The sequence below is a fragment of the Pan troglodytes genome, chromosome 19, assembly GCF_028858775.2.
Source record: "Pan troglodytes isolate AG18354 chromosome 19, NHGRI_mPanTro3-v2.0_pri, whole genome shotgun sequence".
In the NCBI taxonomy this organism is placed as follows: domain Eukaryota; kingdom Metazoa; phylum Chordata; class Mammalia; order Primates; family Hominidae; genus Pan; species Pan troglodytes.
Genome location: NC_072417.2, coordinates 76934925 through 76950321, shown reverse-complemented (window position 1 = coordinate 76950321; position 15397 = coordinate 76934925). Strand labels below are relative to the sequence as shown.

Genomic DNA, 15397 nt, shown 5'->3' with positions numbered 1-15397 from the left:
CACTTCCCTACATCTGTCCCTACACTGTGTGCGGCACTATTCTTAAGTCCCAGCTTAATATGTACCAATTCATAGACAGAAATGACAAACGATCCACAGGTCCCGGTAGTAAAACATTTACTAGAGAGCAAGCAGAAAGGAATGCACATCTTAAAGAAACCTTCACAAAGTCACAAAAGTCAAAGTTTGTGTATTTCTTTTCCTTTTTATAAACAAGATAAACAAAAATCATCAAAATCATTTCAGCAAAAGACTTTTCTATCATTGGGGCAAGTTAAAAAAAATACAATGAAATAGAAGACACTTTAAAAGCTGTTGTTGGGTTTCTTGTTTAATTTTAAATTTAACAATACCATCTCAAACCTGGAGCAATCCTGGAACAGTTACCAGGATCACCTTTTCCCTTCAATCCTTGTGGCTTCTGGGAATCTTCAGAGCCTGGGTCTGAAAGGTGTTTCCTACATGTCTCAGGGCTGGATGCAAACCTGGCTGGGGACCTGAGCATCAACTCCCATTTAGAATCAGACATCTCCCTTCCCTGCAAATGTCTACAACTACCAAATTGCTCCCCAACAGTTAGCTCAATGGATTGAATTTGCAGAAGCCAACTCCTAAAATGGGGACTGCCTGGCCATACAACTAAGAAAAAGAAGTCAATTTATAGATGCTTATAAGGTGACACCTTAGTAAAAAATATAAGCTACATATAATATAAACCTAGAGTGAGTTTTGTGCCCTAGAAGGCCCTTTATCCCAGGATAACCTCAACTTACCCTCATGACAACTCACCTAGAGCCAAAAGAAGCTTCCCAGCTCTCACTGCTTCCAAGGACCAAAACAGCTTCCCAAGAAAACATCCGAAAATTCCTTCTGATGAAGGGGTAATGTCTCCAAGCTCCAGCTCTCCACTAAGGGCAGGGGGTCCTTACACTTTGGACCCCAACCCAGCCCTGAGACACCTAGTTACCAAAATCTTTCTAAAAATTAAGGACAACTGATTTCACGCTTTAGCACATCCCCTCTAACTGTCCCATCGACTTTTCTTGCGTTTAGGCGGCTCTGGGACAGCAAAGCCGTCAGCTGTCTTATCTGTCTTGCTGTCCACCTTGTCCATCTTGCTGCTGTCCACTTTGGGTTCCATCTTGGGCTCCATCTTGCTCTCACGATTACAAGCTTCTTTCCTGCTTTCCCCATTCCGACCATCATTTGCACCCCGGTTCTCCCCATGCCGGCCTGCGCTTCCTCCATGTCTGTTCTCCCCGTGCCGATGGCCATCAGTATGACGGCTGCTGCTTTCTGGATGGCGGTATCCATCTCCATGGCGACCACCATCTCCGTGACGTGGACTATCGCTATGCCGATTGCCAGTCTCTCCGTGACTGTGACGGCTGCTGCCCCGGTTCTCAGTATATCTCTCTCTTTTCCCGTTGCTGCCCCCAGTCCCTTCTCGGCTGTTATTCCCTGAAGCTGTGTTGTTGACTCCTTGGGCTCCGGCAGACGGGTAGGTCACAGGGGCACCACTGATGTTGCCAGTATTGCCAAAGCCTGGGATGCCCTTGGTGGCACTGGTGACGGGGCTGTCAGGACTGTTATGGCCCTGTTGTGCTGAGTTAGTTGGAACAGAATTCAAGCTCCCTGCACTAGTCCACCCACTTGCCCCAGCAGCAGAGCTTCCAGCCTTCTGATTACTTAAACTGGCTGCAACAAAGTGACTCTTGTACTGTGACTGAAAGAAAAAGAGACATCAGGAGTAGGTAAGATAGCAAGTTCAAGAAACTTGAATATACAACTTGGCAAATGATGAGGTTTACAGAAACTCTATGCTATCCTGGCACGGTGAGTTTAGTGTCCTGATGGCCCCACAGTATGGTCCCTTTTGTTCTTGTGCTATAAAGGAAAACTTGTGGATCTCTGTGGAGAGATGGACCCCCAGTGTTCTGAAATGTGCTTTTATAGCCTGATTGGCTAGAATAAAGCATCTATGTATTTAGCACATTTATCTGCATTCAAAACCAAAAAGTTCTGAAAACTTAAAAAAAATTTTCATACTGAAATTTAAGTTTGACAGCAAAACCTGCCTTGAACTCATTCTATCAATTCACCTTAGTGTGACTATCAGTAAATTTTGCTTCAGAAGTGAGTTGGAGGTGGGTGCCTGGGAGGTGGGCAACACTGCAGGCTGTTGGGAAGGGAGGGAACACACACCCTGCTGCAGGACAACAATCCCAGGCCCCGAGTGTGACTCAGAGTAGACCAGCACAAGGGGTTCTCTAGATCAACTTGCATTTCCAACTAAGCTACTGTTAGGTTTATATTCAAAATCCAAGCAGCGTGAAGACCCTAAATCTAGCATCAAGCCTAGGCGCCCAGCTACAACCAGGAAAACTAAGCCCCTCTGTCACTGCCCAAGAGTTACTGCTGAAAGCGCTTTTAATGAAATGCTTATTTCAGACCTGGAAAGCTGCTTTCATTGCCGTTAGTCGATCTCCCATAGCTCCTGTGGAAGGCTTGTAGGCCTCATAATTGCTCATTACATTGTTATTTCCTCGATCCTAAAAAAATAAACACATCTATGAGAATGAAAAAATAAGCAGGAAAGCTCACTGCCATAGACTAGGCCTCATTATGAAAACCCTTGTAGTGGGAGCAACAAAGGAACTGGATACTTTTAGAAAGCTGCTACTGCTTTGTGAGAAAAGACACAGTGACAATCATTTAAAAATGCTTATGCCCTCAACCCAGAAATTCTATTTCTGGAAATTAACCCTATTAAACAGAAATGCAATCATGTATTTACATAAACACTTCCAATTAATTAAGTAAAAATTACGTTAAAGATGAAAAGGCCCTGAATAGCATATTGTGTGACTGCTCAGGCCCTGAATCAAGACCATGAAGGGTCTGAATTTCGGCTTGAACACTTGTCACTGTAACCTTAGGTGCCTCAGCATTGTTATCTGTACTAACTTCCATTCGGTTGTTTTGAAGATTAACTGAGCCAAAACATCTGATTGCTTGGAATGGTCCTGGCACATATAAAGTGCTCAATAAATATTAGCTATTATTATGCATCATCATCATTATTATTATAATGTGGGAACAGAGTATGTAATTACAAAGATGCCAAGTTTAATGCTCCAGAAAAGTATACTGGCAGCTTTCTTCCCTGGCTTGGAATCAAGGTGACAGAAAACAGGCAGTTAAGAAAGGCCACCAAAAGGGTACATTTGTTACCTGGTTTGTGAGAAAAACTAGCTCCCGACTTGGAAATTCCTGATCCATTCCTGAGTTTAATGACAAGATATGGCTAGACTTTACAGTGACCCTTTGGCAACATTTCCCTAGCAGCAGGCTTTAGGCCAGTGTTGAAGGGCTTATAAAACCAGACTGCTGGGCCCCAACTCCAGAGTTTCTGATTCACAAGGTCTGGGGTTGGGGATGAGTTTGCATGTGCTGCTGGTCCAGGGACCACAGTGTGAGATCACTGCTAATCTAGAATAATTTCCTGAGCAAGCCTAGTCAACCAAGTACACAAAGATGCTTCTTCAATAGAAAGTTACCATAAGAATGAGCACTGCATTGACTCAAATCAGATTAAATACAAATTCCCTTCTAGACAGGGCTTTAAACTCACTGAGGCTTTCCTGGGTAGATGAGAATATTCCTAATGACTTTCAGGACATGAGACCAACTATAAAGGCACTACTGTAGTAGTCTAGACTCACCATGTTCTCAGAGCCCAGGCCAGGCCGCTCCCTGTAGCCTAGGCCTCCTCCACCAATGTTCAGCTTTTTTCCTTTCCCTCCTTTGAATCGAGATTTCCGAAACCAGGCATTCTGCATTGAACAAAATTCAAGGTTAAGTCAAGGGAGGGAGAAAAGACCAGAAGAAGAGAACCAGGACAAAGAGGAAATTAAGTGGCAAGGGGGAACTTTTGCTTAATTTTCAGCCAGCACTACGCTAAGGGAGGAATTTTCACAGGAACCACAGATTGGTTTCTCTTTGGTAGCATAATCCACCAAATTTGAAAAGTGGCTGAGATCCTTATCTAAGGCTTCCTACAGTGCTCCCTCCCTCAAGGCTCTCCTGGAAGGGAAGTTGTTCAGGTAAGCTTCAAACCCAGAGGAGTAACTTTGGCTACTTCTAACTTCCTTGAGGAAAATGAGCTTATATTTTATTTCTCAAACCATGTATTATTGGACGTAAACATTTGGAACTTAAACAACTGGTATGTTCAGAAGCAAAGGAAAAATGCTATGTGAAGTGAGGCTTATCAGAACTGACTACAGGGACAGACTCCCAGAAAGGATGGTAGCCACACAACTGAAAATTTTATTTACCCGCAGAGCGTAAAAGTTTTCATTGAACTTGACCATTGCCACTCAACATATTTACTCACATTCTCTTAAGAATGCAGGGCGGTGGCTCACGCCTACGAATCCCAGCACTCTGGAGGCCGAGGTGGGCGGATCACTTGAGGCCAGGAGTCAAGACCAGCCTGACCAACATGGTGAAACCCCGTCCCTACTAAAAATACAAAAATTAGCCAGGCATGGTGGCACATGCCTCTAATCCCAGCTGCTTGGAGGCTGAGGCAGGAGAACTGTTTGAACCGGAGAGGCAGAGGTTGCAGTGAGCTGAGACTGCGCCACTGCACTCCAGCCTGGGTGATAGAGTGTGACTCCATCTCAGAAAAAAGAAAAAAAAAAAAAAAAAAAAAAGCAAATGTCTCTGGGAAGGTTAAAGTTTTATCTGACAATCACATATTACCAGCAAAATAAAGTGCTTGAGAGGTAGGGCAGCAGGCTTGGACAAAGTCCTGAGCACAGAAAGCCTGAGGTACAAAAAGAAATGGAAGAAAATGCCAAAGACAAAATGTGTCCTGTTTTAAAAGTTTATTTAGGACTAGCTCTCTCTGCTCAGGAGCAGGGGAGGAAACATTATTCTCTTCTCTCCTGCAGTGCAGGTCCTTTACTCCTAGGACCAGAAACTTGGGCACTGCCACACTGCAGCTGAGTTGTACCAGTTGTGTGAGCTGGCCTAGGCATTTGACAAACTCTTAACAGTTTCTGCTCTCAGAAAGTGTTCCGAACCCATTTGTAATTTGGGGACAGCATGGATTCAGATGACTCCAGGTTTGATTTGTTAGAATGCCTCACTTAGCTTTAGACTGGAAGAGGCAATCAGTGTGGTCAGAGGTCTGAGATCTCAGACTGCAAGGAACAGTTAAGAGGCACCATACAGGCTGGGCACGGTGGCTCACGCCTGTAATCCTAGCACTTTGGGAGGCTGAGGCCGAGGCGGGCGGATCACCTGAGGTCAGGAGTTCGAGACCAGCCCGACCAACATGGCAAAACCCCATCTCTACTAAAAATACAAAAATTGGCCAGGCGTGGTGGTGGGCGCCTGTAATCACAACTGCTTGGGAGGCTAAGGCAGGAGAATTGCTTGAACCCAGGAGGCAGAGGTTGCAGTGAGCCGAGATCGCGCCATTGCACTGCAGCCTGGGTGATAGAGTGAGATTCTGTCTCAAAAAAAAGGGGGGGGGGCACTATACTATACACATATTGTTTTAAAGGCATCACACATTTTTAGCCTCCCAGAAGAAAAATTTTGTGGGGGAAGAGCAGTAAGGAGAATAGTAACCATCTTTGAGATTAAATTTACTCCTAAGTGTGCTATGGGGTAGAAATTACAGCGACAGATTTTAGCACAAAGGAATAGCTTTTCAAAACAGATGCTGCTGAAAGAAGGAGAAGACCAGATAAGACTAGATGAATTTTAGTATCTCACAATTCCTATCTGTACCTCATAAACCCTACATCCTCCTAGCCACCCAACTTTCTTGTCAAGTTTTTATGTTATCTGCTCCAGGACTGCTAAAATGTCTTGGTCTTATAACCAGGAGCAATTGAAAGTGTGCCCAGCCCCTCACCTGCATTGCCAGATCTAGGAGTTCCTTAGAAACATGTTGATTGGCTCCTTCCAAGTTCCGGACCAGATCACCAGCAAAATTGCTGTCCTTGGGAGTGAGTAGGGTATAGGCCACACCCTTCTCACCCGCTCTTCCTGTGCGGCCAATCCTATGCGTGTGGGTATCAATGTCTCGTGCCACATCATAGTTAATGACAGTCTTAATTGAAGGAATGTCCAGACCACGGGCTGAAATAAAAAGCAACCAAATTCTTTTATTCTTCATCTGTAGTCAAAAGATCAAAGTAACCAGAAATGCTAGTGCTAATAAGCCACATTTCCTTTATCTAGGCAAAGCGCATGGGTTTGGTGAGCTGAGATACAGGCATGTTAAGTCATCACCACAGATTCTATGATGTTAGGCCTTCTAGTGTAAGGGACTTTTATTTTTTAGAGACGGAGTCTTGCTCTGTTGCCAGACGGGAGTGCAGTGCCATGATCTCAGCTCACTGCAACCTCCGACTCCCTGGTTCAAGCAATTCTCCTGCCTCAGCTTTCCAAGTAGCTGGGATTATAGGCACGCGCCACCACACCCAGCTAATTTTTTTATTTTTAGTAGAGACGGGGTTTTACCATGTTGGCCAGGATGGTCTCGATCTCCTGACCTCAGGTGATCTGCCCGCCTCCACCTCCCAAAATGCTGGGATTACAGGTGTGAGCCACCGTGCCCGACTGGGACTTTTATCTTTTGCATCAGTAATCTGCCATGCCCTCTTCTCTTGCACTGGGAATATATATTTAAAATGTGTCATGAAGCTGAGAAGTTCTCTCCTTTCTAGGAAAAAATATCAGTGTTTAAGGGTAGTTATTAAAACTTGACAGAACAAATCCAGAAATTATATTCCAAAAACTGTTCTCATCCTGAGTTAAGTTGCCCAACTAAGCTGTGTATAGTAGATCAATGTAAGGGTAAGGTATCTACTATATTCAGACATACAATAAGGACATTCACTGCCTTTTTTCCCAGAGTGACTTCTAGCTGCAGGATTCTTTGATTAGAGAGAAATACTAAGTGAAAAGTGGTATCTAGAGCTCCAGACTGTGATCCCTGTGCTGAACTGCTGCTTCCTTGGGGGTTTGGGAGGGGATGGCCAGCCAGGCCAACAGTCTTTCCATCAGCCTGCTCAGATATTACAGGTCTTATGTAGTAAGACAGAGTACCCTTATAGCCTAGGAACTTAATGTTGTTGAAAAATTCATACTCTACCTGCAACATCTGTGGCCACCAGGACTGGGATGTCCTTTTTCTTAAAGTCTGAAATGACCTTGTTTCTCTCACTCTGATCCATATCCCCATGGAGCAGCCCAAGATTATGACCCTCCTGTTTAAGGTTATTCGCTAGCTCTTCAGCATTGGCTTTTTTAGTAACAAAGAGGAGGACACTCCCTGAAGAGGTAAATTCTACCAGACGCCGGGTAAGCCAGTTCCATTTACTAGGTCCAGAATGGAGAATCTCCACAATCTGTGTCACATCTTCATTTGCCTGAGAAGGAAGAAATGAAACAGATGATTGTGACATTGGAGCCAGAGGGCACCTGAACAAGGACTAGGCATTATATTTTCTACCTGCATCGAGAAGACCTTGAACAATCCCAGTTCTCCTTGGGCCTTCAGCAAGTCAAGTGCAGCTCAAAACTCACCTCTCCTTTCCAATCACCTTGCTCTCCACCTGGTGTACATACCTAATTTGTACGCCCCACTACTTTGTAGAGCTTTCCTTAACAATAACCATGGCAAGCAACTGAAGGATTCTCTAAGCAGCCATAACTGAATTCCAAGTCCCAATTCAGAGTAATTTTTCACATAGCGCATATGTACAGGTAAGAAATGAAACCTGATTTTTTCCAGGCCTTTCAGGTCACCCTTTCCCTCCTGCGTAGGCCCCTACCACAATAATTAAAACGTCAGTTCCAACCTAATACGCTGATGCTTCCAGGCACATCTTTTTGTCTCTTTGAAGCCTTTTTAAAACAATTATAAGTTTTGAGACATTCAATAAAACAAAAAAAACACAAAATGAACAAAATCAACTCGTACCCATCACCTAGCTTCAATGATTCCCAACATTTTGCCAGTCTTGTTTCGTCTATCCCCACAACTTGCAAAATACCCAATCTCAAGCATGTTGCATCTATAAACATAACATCTTTTTTTTTTATCTCAATAGTGAGAAATTAATTCTGTGCTCCATAATATGAGAAATAAACCCATTAAGGTCCCATCCAGCCCTGCTTAGGGTTACCTCTCCAATATCTCCCTGCACCACTCGAATAGGGTCGATCAGGATGTCTCTGGCCAACTTTTCAATCTTCTTCCGAAAAGTTGCACTAAATAAGAGAGCTAAAAGGTAAGATAAATTCTGTTAGAGAAACAGTATGATATCTTTATGCATACCCATTAAGCTTCTTTGGCATTCAGGATTATTCAGTTTTTTTACATAAGCTCACCTGAACTTTAAATTTAGTTTAGAAATTGATTCACTAGGGAAAGATTTGCTCTTATTCTATTTTTATTACATTTTTAGTTAAGACAAGTTGTCAGTATGGTTCAGAAAAAGACTCTTGATTTCAAATCAGCAGATCTGTACTGTACACTGCTTCTACCCACTGATAAAACTGTATAATTTAGGGCAGCTTATTTAATTTCTGATCCTTGGTTTTATCATCTATAAAAAGGAACAAGTTATATCTAGCGCTAAGATCCTGTCCAGCTCAGATAAACTCATTACCTCCCTCATTATGGTTCTCACCAACAGACACAAGATCATTTTTACTTCCATAACTCTGAGTGCTTATAAAATAAATAAGTGCCCTTTTTAGTACAAATTTGGTTTAACAAAGGTGCTTCATACATACTCTGCCTGTCAGGACGAACATGACTTGCTATGGATCGAACTTGGTACTCTGCAAGAAACAGAACAATAAAATTATTATAACCTGAAATACAGTTTGGGAAGCCTGGAAAAAGCCATATTAGTAAAAGTCTTCATAAGAAGTTGTAAGAATTAAGAAAATTAGAAACCCCAGGCCAGGCGCAGTGGCTCATGCCTGTAATCCTAGCACTTTGGGAGGCCGAAGCAGGAGGATCACTTGAGGTCAGGAGTTTGCAGCCTGGTCAACACAGCTATCTCTACTAAAAATACCAAAAAAAAAAAAAAAAAAAAAATTAGCCAGGCTGTGGGGTAGGTGCCTATCACCCCAACTACTCAGGAGGCTGAGGCAGAAGAATCGCTTGAAACTGGAAGGAGGAAGTTGCAGTGAGATCGCACCACTGCACTGCAGCCTGGGCAACAAAAGCAAAACTCTGTCTCAAGAAAAAAGAAGCTCCTAAACATATCATTCAGCATAAAAGTGAAAAATTTTCCCTCCATCCAACTGGGCTAGGTCTAGCAGTGTTCCAATCAGTAAAGACAGCTACGAGGATAGGAAAGCAAAGGGCCTCGAATGATCTGACATTCATCTACCCAAGAACACAGACCTTAACCTCTACGATCAAAGGCATATGGATAAAAATGAAGACAGAGAAAATATTCCCCTTATATACAAAGGCACTTTGAAATTTCCTCAACCCAATAAAACCTAACATACTTTTCCAGAGAAAACTCCTAAAAATGTTCATCTTAGCTATATTTCTATAGTCTAACCCCATCCAGGAGTATTTTTAGCTTCTCTCATGCTGAAAAAACAGTCTAGAAAGACATGGGAAAAAAACTAGTATCATGAGGATGGGGACAGAAGAAACTGGTATTCAAGGCATACCAAATCCCATGTCAAACATTCGATCTGCTTCATCAAACACAAGGTAAGAGACTCTTTGAAGATTGGTAGCTTTCTTTTTCACATGATCTATCAGTCGACCCTATAAGATCAACAAAATGAACAGTAAGTATAATTAAAGGCATTCACAGGGACTTTCTAAGCAGTTGCACTCCTGGCAAAAGTGCTAATTCTCTAGTCTCAGACTGTAATAGATACTGGTCCAACAGCCACATACCTTATGCACTACTTAGCTCAAAGGAACAGAAATTTTGAAAACTCAATCGGCATCTTCATTTACACTGTGATTTAAATTCTGTGGGAAAGTGGCCAGAAGCAGTTTTTGAGGCATTCTAAAGTGACCTGATTTAAAGCATAATGACAGGTTTCAATGTTTAAACTACACTCTTCTAGGCTATTCTGACCATATGTATCTTTCTGATTCTTGATGAACTTGGCAATCATTTTGTGGGAGAGTATAAGAAAAACTATTTGACATAGAGGGGAATTTGTAGCTACTAGCCTATATGTCACAGAGACTCTCACTGAACTGCTAATTTAGCCACCAATCAAAATTAAAACCACAGCCTGCCGTTCATCAGAATATTTTCAACCCTGCTTTTACCACACTTTAGGGGAAATTCTCTGCAAAACTAATCATGTTTTCCATACCGAGGGAGGCTGAGAAGCCATTTAAACACAAGGCATACTTACTGGGGTACACACAACAATCTCTGCCCCCTCCTGAAGGGCCTTGGCCTGCTCCCACATACTCCCTCCTCCATATACGGCCACTGATCGAAGATTATATGCTTTTCCAAACCGCTTACATTCTGCATGGATCTACAAAGTTGTGAATAATATATTAACAAACTGTGACACTAACAAATACCTGTCACAACCCAAACGAAGTTCTGAAAAACAGAATGTGATGTCATAAAAAATCGAAACCTAGAACATACTTTAAAATCACGATTTTATTCATAAAGGTATAAATGAATGGAATACCATTATTGCATCTCAACAGATTATCTAAAATCTTCTTTTATTCATTTTACCCCCTTCTCTTCCTGATCCTGTCACTGCTTTTCTACCAAGATAAAATGAATTCATCCTACAGAAAAACTGTCAGCTTATAATACAAACAATCCCCATATCACAATAGGCTTTTCCTCTTAAAAAAAGTAGTTCTGGCCGGGCACAGTGGCTCACACCTGTAATCCCAGCACTGTGGGAGGCCAAGGCAAGCAGATCACTTGAGGTCAGGAGTTTGAGACCAGCCTGGCCAACATGGTGAAACCCCGTCTCTACTAAAAATAAAAAAATTAGCCAGGTGTGGTGGCGTGTGCCCGTGATCCCAGCCTCTCGGCTGAGGCAGGAGAATTGCTTGAAACTGGGAGGTGGAGGTTGCAGTGAGCTGAGATCACACCACTGCACTCCAGCCTGGGCAAAAGAGTGAGACTCTGTCTCAAAAAAAGCAAATAAATAAAAATAAATAAAAACAGTAGTTTTTAGAGGAAAATATGTATTTGGTTATATAGAAAATATTTAACACATAATACTTTCCAAAAGTTTCCTGGTAGCACAACACTGTGAATATACTTAATGCCACTAAACTGTACATTAAAAATGGTTAAGATAATCAATTTTGTGTGTATCTTATCACAATTTAAAAAAAAAGTTTCCTGGTCATTCTATCTCACTTGACTGGCTGGTCCCTTGCTAGTCCACATATGGAAGGAGGCATTCTATAGAAAGCACATACCTGCTGGCAAAGCTCCCTGGTAGGACACACAATCACTGCAATTGGTCCATCACCTGGTTCCAACTCCTTCTGGTCCATTATATGAATCAACATGGGCCAAATGAAGGCTGCAGTTTTCCCACTACCTGTTTTGGCAATACCAATCATGTCTCTACCACTTAATGCCACAGGCACACCCTGGAGAAAAAGTAAAATATAACCACTCTAAAATTTCAATTCTAAAGATGTACTGAAGCAAATCCTGGGGAATGATAAATGACTACTAACATTTTTATTTGCAATGGAACAAAACATACCCGGTGCTATGCATACTGGTTGTGAAATAGAAATATCAATATCCAACATTCTCATTAACTTCTTGATTTATAGGAAATGACATCATTCTCATTACGTGGATATCGGCCACGACTTACAGAACAGAAACAACTCCATTTTGTTTAAAATACAGAAATGAAAAATCAAGGCCGGGCAGTGGCTCACGCCTGTAATCCCAGCACTTTGGGAGGCCGAGGTGGGCAGGTTCCCTGAGCTCAGGAGCTTGAGACCAGCCTGGGCAACACGGTGAAACCCTATCTCAACTAAAATACAAAAAATTAGCCAGGTGTGCTGGCGTGCGCCTGTAATCCCACCTACTTGGGAGGCCGAGGCAGGAGAATTGCTTGAACCTGGGAGGCAGAGATTGCAGTGAGCCAAGATTGCGCCACTGCACTCCAGCTTGGACAACAGAGTGAGACTCTGTCCCCAAAAAAAACAAAAACAAAAACAAAACAGAAAAATTGCAATTTATAATGAAGGGTTGCTAAAATTTTAAAAATTTTCCCCCCTTAAGAAGGTACAGACTATCTCATTCATATACAGAAAATGAGAATTTTCTGCATAAGAATAAATAAATCCCATATATAAATGGGAAAAAGAAGCTAAAACTTTCAGTAATGAATGAGAATTTTCAAGTGACGAACAAAGGAATTCTAGTCATTGACAGTGCTAAATTTGTCTATATACGAACCTTTTTGGTTAGGTTTAGGCCTAATAAATTATTTTCTTCATATCATATTTTCAACATACGTATCAGATACAAAAGAATATTTGTCAGCCATTTAGTGACTTCTTAAGAGTGATAAATACCTCTATCCTTATCAATAAGGTTCTACACTAAACACTGTTTTACTGCTGTGATTTGTTTTTAAACTAATATAGTCATGAAAGACTACCCTACTTTATTTTTCTTTCATTATGTTTTACTTACCTGGCACTGTATTGGAGTGGGCTGTGTGTATTCAGATTTCCGAATCTGGTGCATAAGTTGTTCGTCAAACCCAAAATGAGCAAAGCTACTTCCTGGTCTAGGAGGTGCAGCACCAGAGACCTAGAGATAGAGACAACTCCCCAGAATGACTTGTACTTCAACATTAACAGCATTTGAAGTTCAACAATACTTACCTGGATCTAGCATTTTAGCTGGAGTATGAAGTAAAAATACAAGTCTGTAAGCCAAAATCATACAATGAAAAGGCAAAACCTCAAATGGTAACAAATATAAACCTCATATTAAAAACTCCATGATAAATATTCCCAAGATAATTGTCATACAATTTTAAATGATTAAAAATTTCTTAACTCAAAATTAATTTTCTCATAACAAAAAAAACGGAAAAAAAATTGTTCAATGAATTGGGAAGCCATAACTGTTCTTTTGCCATTTTGCATTAAGTATTAACCAGATGGTAGAAAAAAATTAATGTATCTTACTCTTGAAATGAAAATTCCAAGTGGGCTCCAAATAAGACAAGTCTACACATGCTGGCTACCAAGATATAATCTACTGCCTCCATTTTCAGTTATGCTTGATGAATTAAAGTCTCACTTAGTGATGGTCCAGCCACTGTCAAGCCCTGTTCAAACTGCACCTAGGTGAAGAATGGGGCTTATAATCTCCATTTTGTCCCCCAAAGTGGTAACCTTTCAATGCTTCTCTGGTGATGTTGATATTTCCAATCAGGATTTCAGGGGTTTTACTTAAAAATTTTCTTGGGTCACTGGGGAGATGAGTAACCTCTTGGAAAACAGACAAGTGTACACACACAAATACACACCCCTCCTGGAAAACAGGAGTTTAAACATCGTGTAGCAACTGATAAGGTGCACACAGGCGAGAAAGTTGTCTATATTAGAGTAGATAGCATAGCATATTTTTTCTGTGTGTTTCATTTACCATCTATCAGCACCTTAAACCAATGTAGCCAATGTGCAGCCCAAAACTTTCTGGTAGGCAGTTTAAACCATTCTGAAATTAGTACATGCATATTTTTAAAAGGTATTAGTTTATTCTAATTTTTAAAATAAAGCATACTATATGTAATTTGACAGACAAGTTTATCTTCATTTCAAAATGTTCTAAGATATCATATGTTAACATCTATTCATTTTGTTTCCTCTTCCTTTAGATGGGGACTCCCACCCTTCATCACTAGCCCATCCAGCACAGAACATATAAAACTGACTGAAATATGAAACAAGAAAATGATCCTATCCTAAAACAGCATCTAGAAGACTAAAACAATCAAATTAAGAGACATGAACAGAAGGGATATAATAATTACTCTGGCAAAGACAGTTCAGAGACCACTAGAAAAGAAATTCAAGGTTATTAGTTTAGATAACCAATACTACTAAATCTGGACTAATTAACATTAATATTAAGAATATTGAGCTTAATGATTCTTACCCGAAGATTGAGCTTATGCCGGAGATCTATTAACTGCTGTGGAGTGAGGTTGGTTATCTCTTCATGCTCATTGTAAAAGTTTTTTTCAAATGGTGGATAGTCAATCTGCAGGTCCAATTATTCAAAGTTAGTCTAGAATTCAAGAGTCAATTCTGTAAGTTTGATTTTATTGCAAAATAATCTTTTCCAAATTTTACACAAGTAAAGCCATTCCAGCTAGAGAAAGCAAAAAAATTAATTTATTCTCAACTTAGATCCTAAAAAGTATAGCTAGTTTGTTTTCTGTTCCTATTTTCAATATAAACACCAACCTACTTCTTTTTTTGGTTGAGACAGTCTCGCTCTGTCACCCAGGCTGTAGTGCAGTGGTGCGATCCTGGCTCACTGCAGCCTCCACCTCCCCGGTTCAAACAATTCTCACACCACCTCAGCCTCCCAAGTAGCTGGGATTACAGGCATGAGCCACTGTGCCTAGCCTAACACCAACCTACTTCCTAAAGAGACTCTTAAGGAAACCTCGAATTTGAACAACATTGAAGCAGACTAAGGAATCTCTCTATAATGCCAAAGACCTCAGAGGACAGAGAAGATATTTCACCATATAACATTTAAATATGTTTTGAATAAAGCTGTTTAACCTAGCTCTAAGCATTTAAAAACATTCCTAATATTTATTTTGGAGATAGCTCTGCTTTTAGAGGGAGTTCTATTCTGTTTAAAAACATGGAGTTGTTTATAACTTTTAAAAAATGTATGGCCAAGAATTTCCAATTCCAGAAAGTAGTAGTCACTTCTATTATTCTTTTCATAGCTTAGTGTAGTAGGTATACAAAACATAAGCACATCACCACCTATCAATTTGGCTAAATTATTTTTTATAAACTATTTTTTTTTTCAGAGACAGGGTCTTGCTATGTTGCCCAGGCTAGACTCAAACTCCTGGGCTCAAGTGATTCTCCTGCCTCAGCCTCTCCAGTAGCTGGGACTCCAAGCATGCACCACCATGCCTGGTTCTTAAACTTATTTTTTAAGAAAAATATAAGCATTCTATAGGTAGTTAAAAAAAAATCATAGTTCTGGATACATAAAAAAAATGGGAAGAAGAGTGACACTGTTGTATTTTCACAAATCTCTTTATTAATGTCGACTTAAATAGCTCCTACTATATTCAAATTATT

General features: G+C 40.9%; 1 protein-coding gene across 5 annotated transcripts in view; it reads right to left on the bottom strand.

The window, feature by feature from the left end:
* Nucleotides 1-100: 100 nt before the first annotated feature.
* Nucleotides 101-15397, bottom strand: part of DDX42 (DEAD-box helicase 42) — a 44563-nt gene continuing 29266 nt past the window's right edge. For all 5 annotated transcript variants that reach the window (XM_063799163.1, XM_054670588.2, XM_001147818.8 and 2 more), the window contains 12 exons: nucleotides 14220-14324; nucleotides 12741-12860; nucleotides 11495-11671; nucleotides 10444-10572; nucleotides 9733-9832; nucleotides 8830-8877; nucleotides 8217-8314; nucleotides 7181-7457; nucleotides 5936-6162; nucleotides 3726-3836; nucleotides 2454-2552; nucleotides 101-1726 (listed from right to left, as the gene is read on the bottom strand). In XM_063799163.1, coding sequence (XP_063655233.1) covers nucleotides 1022-1726; nucleotides 2454-2552; nucleotides 3726-3836; nucleotides 5936-6162; nucleotides 7181-7457; nucleotides 8217-8314; nucleotides 8830-8877; nucleotides 9733-9832; nucleotides 10444-10572; nucleotides 11495-11671; nucleotides 12741-12860; nucleotides 14220-14324 — 2196 coding nt within the window. In that variant the 3' untranslated portion in view covers nucleotides 101-1021. The remainder of the gene's footprint in view (nucleotides 1727-2453; nucleotides 2553-3725; nucleotides 3837-5935; nucleotides 6163-7180; nucleotides 7458-8216; nucleotides 8315-8829; nucleotides 8878-9732; nucleotides 9833-10443; nucleotides 10573-11494; nucleotides 11672-12740; nucleotides 12861-14219; nucleotides 14325-15397) is intronic.